Genomic DNA, 9,908 nt, shown 5'->3' on the forward strand with positions numbered 1-9,908 from the left:
TCATAGAGGAGAGGAGTTGGATTCTCTGGACTTTACCTGTGAAGCAGCAGCAGAGGAGAGTCCAGATGAGGATGCAGATCACAGTCATGTTTTGGATGAGGAGGATGAGGAGGATTTCTGTGTCTTCTGCTGTGATGAAGGACAGCTGTCAGTCATCCAGTCTTCAACTCTCAGGACTATAAAGTCTCCCAGAGCACTGGAGCATGGAGCTGCTGATGCAAAGTGTCTCTATGGAAATGCTACCACTGATTCCAACAGGAACATGGATCATCCTCATCATCATGATTATCAATAAATTGAATCATATATGTTTTAATAATTATTGATGTCATTTCTGTCTCCAAATTTATATAAAAATAAAACTATTTACAACAGTTTCTTGAACATCACATTTTTAATTAATTATTTTTATTCTGACTCCAACAGTAACTCGGATTCTTATAAATATTAATACATAAAATGAAAATGTATCAACTTTGTATTTCAGATTATAGATGAGAAAAAAAATTACATTTTAAAAAATTTTGACATTAATCTTTCTTTCAAGTGCTCTTAAGTCTGCATATAACTGAACATTTGCAAGAATCAAACTTTTCTTACATTTTTGATAATTTTGTTTTACATAATTTGTTATGAATCTTAGATTAAAAGGTCAACATCTTTTGTAACATAAATCAGTATCAACCCTTGCGCTATCCTATGACCCCACCCTTACATGATGTTTTCTCCCTAATATAACAAAGGTGGATAAAGGTGGAAAGATTTCATGTAATCCATGAAAACCAGTGAAGATCACAAATCATTGAAGAAAAAAGGTTCATTGCACTGTCTAGTGGGTCTAGATGACCCCACTCTCAATGTTAAATAGCACAAGGGTTAAAGTCAAGTCATGTCAATTTTTCTGTATTCCCTGTAAAAAAGTCTTTGAGATGCAAAAATGACTTAGAAAACTAAAACTTTATTATTGTCAATGTTCACAGGTCACAGATAGTCATTCTGGCATTTATTATTAAGTTGGTTATTTAAACCGTTTTTGAAGAAAGAAAACAATCAAACATTATTTACAGTTTTCTGAAAAACAAACACATTTACAATATCATATTTAAATTCTAAAATTAAGATGTGTCATTTTCAGATATTTTTTGCTGACATTTCAGTTGAGTTTGTTTGTTTCAGAGTCAGAGAGCGTGTCTCTGTACAGTCAGAGGTTTTTGTACGACGCTTCAATCAGTTTGTATCACTGTGGCTCACGTTTGGTGGAGGAACCAGACTGGTGATTGACTGTAAGTACTTTTGATTCATTATTAACACTTCAACTTTTGGTCTGATTAACATTAAAACATGTTTTAATAACATTCTAAAATCAATGTATTTCTTTTAAGTAAGACAAATTGTTTTAATAGTTAATTTAGTTCTAAAAAAAAGGACGTCTTTCAAAAATGTATCTGTAAATGCAATTAAAATGTTATAATTGATTTTTAACTTTAACTTTAAGTTTCTGCTGTTATCAAACATTAAACTGTGATTCAGTCATGACATCTGTAAATTATGAATTTATTTGTATAAAAATGTCAAAGAAACAGCAGGAATGTATTCATAGTTTCAAACATCTGTAACTTCCTCGTCTTTCTAAATATTTCTCAGAGAAAATATTCTGTTCTAAAATGTGAATTAGAAGAAGATTTTGTGTTTCTGTTCAATAATTTGATGACAACACTGAGCCTTGTTGTCAGTTTCTGTCAGCATCTTCTAATGAGCTTTTAGTGACAATGATTGAAAATGAACAAAGCTGCACTTTGATGAATGATAGAAATCAGTTTAAAAACAGATTATAGTTACATTTTGATGTTTATTTGATGATAATTTATTGAGAATATCAGACCATGCATTAACATTATAAAGTAAGGCTTAAAAACACAAAAGATGTATTTTCCATTGAGAAATGTTTGCAGCTGTAAATGCTGAAACATGAATGAGACTCTTGAATGAAGTGGAAAAACACAAATGCCATTCCATCATCTGTACTGAAAATTAAACTTCAAAAATACTTAATGAACAAATAACATCAAAAACATTTAAATAACAATGAAACTTGACTGAAAAAATAGACTTCAATGAGTAAAGCTGTCCTGAACATGAAGGATGGGTTTATAGACAGATAAAAACAACGGAACAACTTAATCCTGAGTGAGTTTATCTAAACACAATAAAAAAAGAAAATCATTTTCACTGATTTCACATGAATCACTTTCCATATTTTTTTAAAGATTTTTTAATATAATACTAAAAGTTAATGTTATCTAATTATTATATTTAAGGTTCAAGTTTTAAATTCCTTGGAACAAACATATATATAGAAAATAAAATGATTAAATTTTTTTGATTAAATCTGAATTTACAACGTTAAATCAAATACTTTTTTTCCTTGTCATGAGCCAGAAGAGGAAGAATCCATTTTTCATGATGTTTCAGCTGCAGCTCCAACAGTCATCTCTCCAACTTAGACACTTTCCTGACTTTGCTGCTGCTTCCTCCTTCTGACCATCAGGAGAAAGATCAAACTCTCAGAACAACTTTTGATCACTTCAACCTGTAGAGAGAAGAAGAATGATGTGGAGAGATGCAATGTTTTCTATTGGGTTAGAATGTGATGCAATGAAGCACCAGACTGAGAATCTGGGACTTCAGTTCTGCTCAGAGCAGCAGTTTCCTGTCAGCTCTGATGTTCTTCTGCTGAAAGAAAAGGACTGATGTTGGTTTCTAAATGTCTGTCCTTAAACTTGTCATCATCCTCTCACAGTGTGACTGAAATCTGCTGCTTCACAGAAAATTCTAAATCTTCGCCCTCATATTCACTACTTCAAGTTTACTACAACTCTGTTGGGAGATGTTGGACTCTCTGCTGACCTGAGAGTCTCCAGTTTGAAGTTTGGATTCTTCACCAGATCATGAAGCTGCTGAACATCAGAATCCTGGAGCTTGTTCCCACTCAGGTCCAGTTCTGTCAGATGGGATGGGTTGGACTTCAGAGCTGAGACCAGAGCAGCACAGCTGATGACTGACAACCTGCAGCGCTCCAACCTGAAACCAGAACAGACATGACACCAGCAGCTGTTTTCAGGTGCTCCATTCTTCAACTCAGTGAGTTAGGGGACTTAGTCCTTCATGTGGATCATTCACCTTGTTCATGTCAGCACACATTGGTACCAGCTGAATGTGTGTTGGGTCAAAGGTCAAACCATATATAGCTTTTCATGTAGAAACTGTCTGAGTACAGAGGTTCTTCTGCAAACAGGTTTTGTTTTGGAGCTGTAAAAACTATCAGTAAATCATTGATTCACTTTCTGCATCAAATATTACTCTTTGGAAACAACAGACCATATTTAGAAAAGAAGCTAAACAGCAGTCACATCTTGATGAATGCAAGTTGTTCCTGAGCTTCATGAAACACAGAAGCTCTGTAACCTCAGAGTCTGCAGAAGGCAGCATGACGTCTCCAGAAAGGCACACAGAAGTTCCACTCCTGAATCCTGAATGAAGTTCAAGCTCAAATCCAGTTCTGTCAGATGGGACGGGCTGGACTTCAGAGCTGAGACCAGAGCTGCACAGCTGAACTTTGACAAAGTGCAGTTCACCAACCTGTATCCAAAGAAGAGATAAGTTTAAAGAAAAAATAACTGTAAAACTTGGGTTTTGAGTGTTTAAAGCTAAAGGAAATAATAAACTTCACATGTGAAGAAAAAGACAGGAAACGGCAAAAGCAGATGATAAAGAAGAAATCTTCCACCATGAAGCTGTGTTATATCAGACTCATGTCTACGGCTCACTTTCAGCATAACTTTATTGTTCATCTCAACACAACTTAAAGATGGAGCTGACCTCAGAGTCTTCAGTCTGCAGTGTGGATTCTCCAGAAAAGCACACAGATGCTGCATTGCTGAACTCTGAAAGTCAGCGCTTCTAAGGTCCAGTTCTTTCAGGTGGGACGGGTTGGACATCAGAGCAAAGCCCAGAAGACCACAGCTAAAATCTGACAAACTGCAGATCCTCAGCCTGAATTCAGAACAAAAATAAAGTTCTATAAATCAAAACTTAATATATAAAACACTTCTTGTACTTCAAAAGTAGCAGCAAAGAACGGCTAATCTAGATAAAAACGAACTCATTTTCTGACCTCAGACTCTCCAGTCTGCAGTTTGGATTCTCCAGTCCAGCACACAGAAGCATCATTGCTGAATCCTGAAGCTCGTTTCCACTCAGATCCAGTTTTGTCAGGTGAGACGGGTCGGATAGAAGAGCCAAGGCCACTGTTTCACAGTCAGTCTCTGAGAGTCCACAGTTTCTCAGCCTGGAAGACAAAGAAAAAGGAAAACTTCTGAAGTCCTCATGAAATGAAGACAAAGCAGCTTGATGTATATTTTTTCTTGATTAATATCTTTGTGTTGCTTTTTTTTGAAGCTTCAACAGAATAATTTGAGCTTCGGGTTAGGGTTAGGAAAATCTCATCAGAACAACTTCACAGCAGAACTTTTAGACTACAAACAGTAAATATAAGTCTACTGTTGTGGGAAACGACAACAACAATATTATTAATAATGAAAATAATATCTCTGGTTCAAAGGTTGGAATGACACATACCAATGATTTAGGCTAACTCAAACTAGTCTTACCTAAACTTCCTACAGTTCTTCACAGCTGGGATCAGTCTCCTTCGACCCTCATTTGATGTTCTGTATTGGTCCAAGTCCAGCTCATCCAGAACCTCTTCTGACATCTGCAGCATGTAGGCCAGAGCTAAACACTGCATCTCTGAGAGATCCTTCTCCATTTTGTCCTTTGATTTTAGGAATTTGTGGATCTCCCGATGAACTGAGAGGTCTTTCATCTCCATCATGCAATGGAAAACGTTGATTCTTCTGTCAGGAGACACTTCATCTTTGATCATCTTTGTTGTGATGAAATCCATCTCCCTTTTGCAGTCTCCACTGTTCACCTGCTGTAGGTTGTTGATGACTCTTTGAATGGTTTCTGGACTGTTCTCTGTCTGACCCAGCAGGCTACCCAAGAGTTTGGAGTTGGACTCAATAGAGAGGCCATGAAGGAAGCGAGCAAACAAGTCCAGATGTCCAGTTTTACTCTGCAGGGATATATCCATGACTCTCCACAAAAATTCCTCCAGAGAGCTTGTTTGACTCTTTAGGAATTCTTGCATCACCTCAGAGTTCTTGTGGGTGAAACAGTGGAACATGTAGACAGCAGCCAGAAACTCCTGAATGCTCAGATGAACAAAGCAATAGACCGGCTTCTGGAAGATCTCACACTCTCTTTTAAAGACCTCTGTACAAACTCCTGAGTGCACTGAGGCTTCTGTGACATCAAGACTGCACTGCTCCAGGTCTTCTTGGTAGAACATGATGTTTCCTTTGTCCAGATGTTCAAATGCCAGCCTTCCCAGTTTCAGAAGAACTTCTCTGTCTGCCTCTGACAGTTCCTGTGAGCTCTGATGTTCCTGCTGGTACTTGTTCATATTCCTCTTTGTCTGGACCAGCAGAAAGTATGAGTACATGTCAGTCAGGGTGGTGGGAAGCTCTCCTCTCTGCTCTGTGGTCAACATGTCTTCCAGAACCACAGCGATGATCCAGCAGAAAACTGGGATTTGACACATCACATAGAGGGTCCTGGAGCTCTTGATGTGGGAGAAGATTCTGGTGGACAGCTTTTCTTCATCACTGAACCTTTTTCTGAAGAATTCCTCCTTCTGAGCATCGGTGAAGCCTCGTACTTCTGTTACCCTGTCAACACATGTCAAAGGGATCTGACTGGCTGCTGCAGGTCTGGAGGTTATCCAGATAAGCGCTGAGGGAAGCAGATGTCCTTGGATGAGGTTTGTCAGCAGCACACTGACTGAGGAACTTTCTACAACATCAGATACCAAAGGAGGGTTCTGGAAATCCAGAGAGATTCTGCTTTCATCCAGGCCATCAAAGATGAAGAGAAGTTTACAGACAGCCAGCTGCTCTGCCTTGATCTTTTTGAACTCTGGGTGGAAAAGCTGGACCAGTGTGAGAAGACTGTGCTGCTGATCTCTGATCAAATTCAGCTCCCTGAATGACAGAGGAATCACAGCACTGAGTTCTTGGTTCTCCAAGCCGTTGGCCCAGTCCAAGCAGAACTTCTGCACTGAGAGACTTTTTCCTGCTCCGGCGACGCCACTGGTCAGAACCACTCTGATGGATTCAGGTTGGTTCAGGGAGGGTTTAAAGATATCGTTGCACCTGATTGGAACATCAAGAACCTCGCTGTTCTTGGAGGGTGTCTCCAGCTGCATGACCTCATGTTGGGTGTTAACCTCCTCACTCTTTCCCTCTGTGATGTACAACTCTGTGTAAATCCTGTTGAGGAGCATTCCACTTCCTGCTTCCTCACTTCCTTGTGTCACATGCTCACATCTGCTTCTCAGACTGATCTGGTGTTCATCTAAAAGCTCCGGCAGACCAACATGTGCTGCGGAAAAAAAGAAAATAACTAATGACTTCATGTGATGTCCTAAAAAACAGAAGTTAAGCTCTGAGACATCAGCAGAAGGGGGCTCAGTCTTACTTTGGTCCCCGGTGCTCTCAGTGACTGTCTGCGGTGAGGCTCTGCTGTTGGACCTTTCTGCACACTGGGGGCAAGAGCAGAGTCCTGGTTGAGCAGACCGGTCCCAGTAGGAGGTGATGCACTGTCTACAGAACCAGTGTCCACAGATGGTAGAGACCGGATCCTTCAGTACATCCTGACACAAAGCACAAGTGGACGGCTGCTCCTTCACACAAACACCACTCCTCTTCCTCTCTCTGTGCACAACAAGAAGAAAAGATTCTGAGCACAACCAAAACTGATCAATGAACAGCTAAACATAGATGAATGCATGAAACTTATTCCGTCTCAAATATCAATGCAGGCATATTTTTCCTCACAATAACAGACACTGCAGTGGTATCAATGAATCTTCACACTTCAAACTTTAATTGTTTAGCGCTTTTCATTCCACACAAAGTGCTTTTTTATTTTATGTCTCTTTATTTCATGTAGATTGATTATATTTGAGTTGTGTTTGTTACGATTTGCTTTTTTTTTGTCAAACTTTTGCCTTTTCTTTTGTTTCAGTGCAGGCTTGCTGTGACTCCGCCCATTCAACAGTGGATCCTGTGGAGCAGTCACAGCTGGCATCACTTTGTCAATTATCCATAATGCTTTTAAGGAACTTTCTCTGGGTGTTGTGGTCTGTCCAGTTTCATCTGTAGGTCTCCATGTCTGTGTACTGAGTTATATGTTTTTTGAATGTAGATTTTTGTGACTTTGTTGCATCTTTCAAGTTCATCCCTGGGTTCTCAACAGCATTTTTGCCTGACAGTGACAGTGGTCACATCTGCATCTGTGTGTTAACAGCTGTCATGCAAACCTTTTTGCTGCTCTCAGCTCATTTCTGAAGAAACTCTCTTACTTTGTGTCTGAGGGTTCAGCACTGAAGTCTGGAGGATTTAGTTCTTTGGACCAGTCACTCTTCATGGACACACAGCTGGATGCTGAAGACTGGACTCTCTGTGTGAGCAGCTGATCTCTGCAGACACAAACAGATCATGAGAATGGATAAATCAGCCCCACAGCCTGTCATTAAGAATCTCACTGAAAAATCAGTCATCTTTTTGCATTTAAAATAGTCTATAGTACGATTTTTAAAGAAAAAAAAAAATTTAGTACAACTTTGTTAATAATTCAGACATAAATTCATTGAAAGTGGTGCCAGATGTGCTGGAATGATCTACAAGCTGGTTTTCTCCTATTTGTCCTCAGTTTTACTCAACACTATTTTGGGATTGTTAAAAAAATCCTTTAGAAATACAACATTGATCAAATTTATTGTTTTATCTTTGGAGCAATTTCTTTTTTTTTAAATTTCATTCATTCATTCCATTCTTTTATACTTATTTTGTAATCAACTAAATAACCGATTACATGTCTTTATTTATTTTAAAAACCCCTCATCACAGAAAACCTTTTTTACCAAAACAAAAGTGGCTTTTTATACAAGTTTTAAAAGTGAGTCAATATATTAAATCAAACAGTGGTTAATAGTGGATCAAGTGGAATATATATTTGGCAGTAGTTTGGAGCCATAACAGTTTAAATTCTTGTCGAATCTAATTTAGTTCAAAATCCTTCCTGTCAGTTTCTGTTCTAGTCAGCTCAGGAGAAACTCTGTTACTTTGAGGCTGAGGGTCCAGGTTCTGCACTGAAGTCTGGAGGATTCAGTTCTTTGGACCAGTCACTCTTCATGGACACACAGCTGGATGCTGAAGACTGGACTCTCTGTGTGAGCAGCTGATCTCTGCAGACACAAACAGATCTGAACAGTCTGTCATTCACAACTTCATGTCACATGATTCAGTTCTCAGAAAATGTTTTTATGTTTTCATTATGTCAGTAGATTTTCAAGGGGAAAAAGAACAAACACTTTCAAACAGAGCAACATTTGTCACTTTCTTAGTGCAGCTTCTTAGCAGAAACTGCCTCTTACTTTGTGTCTGAGGATCCAGGTTCAGCTCCATCTTTGATCTGGTCCATTTTCTCACACAGGCCAATGTGAATCATATCTTCTTCCATACTGTTCTTCTTCAAAGTCTGCATCGAGACGAGACCAAACTTTAAAGAAGGTTTAAAAAAATAAAAGCCTGAGATTAAGAATAAACTTTGTGTTGATATAGCCTGAGCCACAAAATGTTGATTTATTTTGAGTTTCACAAAATAACAATCTATTAAATGAATACATCTTGACTGGGATAACTCTGACTTTATCACATCCATGTAGACAAACAAAAAACATTCAATGACGTTTACTATTCACTATTCATCATAACGACAAAAACAAAGAAGTCTGATGTGTGACACCAGTGGAAAAAGAAACTGGATGCCTTCTTAAGCTAAATATTCACACTTTTTCTGAAAATGAAACAATAATGGAGAGTAAAATACAGGAAGACATTGATGTTATGATTTACATGTTTGATTTTATTTTGTTGCTCATTTTTCCTTTTTCTTAGGTTTCCATGCAGGCTGGCTGTGACTCCGCCCATTCACCTGTGGATCCTGTGGAGCAGTCACAGCTGGCAGCACTTTGCTAACTAGCCACAATGCATTTAAGGAACTCTCCCTGATCCTACAGTGTTGGCTTGTCCTTTGCTCTATCTAGTTCTCTGTGTCTATGGTCCTCTCTTGTAGATGAATTCTTGGGACTTTGATACATCCTTGATTCTTCCCCTCGTCTGGATTCTAATCTGCTTGGCCCGGTTGTAACAGTTGAAGCCTGATCAAACTTGAAATGTCTAATAAACAACAAAATAAATCAGAATTCTTCTTTCAATAAGCACCTTCCTCTTCATAGATCGAGTGGTTAGAAGAAGTATTTATAATCCAAATGACCAAAGGTGCAGTTGCAAAACTTAACCACTCACCTGCTTCTCGTTTCTCTGAATGTTTTCCTCATCCTTCTCTCCTCTCTGCAATCATTCACCTGGATCACCTGGAGGTCTCTCTGTTCTTTACAAGAAACCTCTTGTCTGCTTTCATCCATCATGTGTGAATCAAACTCTAAACTATTAGAATTTCTGCTCAGACAGTCTGAGATGTGCTGGATCCCTGCAGCATTGATCTGTGCTTCTTTCCTTTTCTCCTTCAGTTAATCATCAACCTCGTCCACACAGAGCTGGACTTCCTCATTCAAAGTTCACAGACTGGACCTTGCAGTTACTTTTGCCTTATCTATGTTAATTACTGTTTGCTTTCTTAAACTGTTTTTGAGAAATGTAGTTTAAAAGAAAGAAATCCTCTAAAGTTTCACAAAAACTGCATTTCTTACTTTATTTTGT

The 9,908-nt window shown here is 38.5% G+C and overlaps 1 protein-coding gene across 2 annotated transcripts; it reads right to left on the reverse strand.

Annotated features, from left to right (window-relative positions):
• Positions 1–540: 540 nt before the first annotated feature.
• Positions 541–9,908, reverse strand: LOC144981332 (NACHT, LRR and PYD domains-containing protein 12-like). 2 transcript variants are annotated; one of them, XM_078955020.1, is made up of 11 exons: positions 9,495–9,905; positions 8,561–8,664; positions 8,249–8,371; positions 7,487–7,603; positions 6,601–6,836; positions 4,671–6,504; positions 4,175–4,348; positions 3,880–4,053; positions 3,466–3,639; positions 2,908–3,081; positions 541–2,590 (listed from the first exon to the last, which is right to left on the reverse strand). In XM_078955020.1, the coding sequence occupies exons 2-11, from the start codon at positions 8,644–8,646 to the stop codon at positions 2,581–2,583; spliced, it is 3,102 nt and encodes a 1,033-aa protein (XP_078811146.1). In that variant the 5' UTR covers positions 8,647–8,664; positions 9,495–9,905; the 3' UTR covers positions 541–2,580. The 2 variants fall into 2 exon arrangements, 1 of the variants encoding a protein (XP_078811146.1); XR_013658916.1 differs by lacking the exon at positions 541–2,590 and having other exon boundaries at positions 2,944–3,081; positions 3,181–3,639; positions 9,495–9,908.

Source organism: Oryzias latipes, chromosome 11 (genome assembly GCF_053564925.1).
Source record: "Oryzias latipes strain Hd-rR chromosome 11, Olatipes_Hd-rR_3.1".
Lineage (NCBI taxonomy): Eukaryota > Metazoa > Chordata > Actinopteri > Beloniformes > Adrianichthyidae > Oryzias > Oryzias latipes.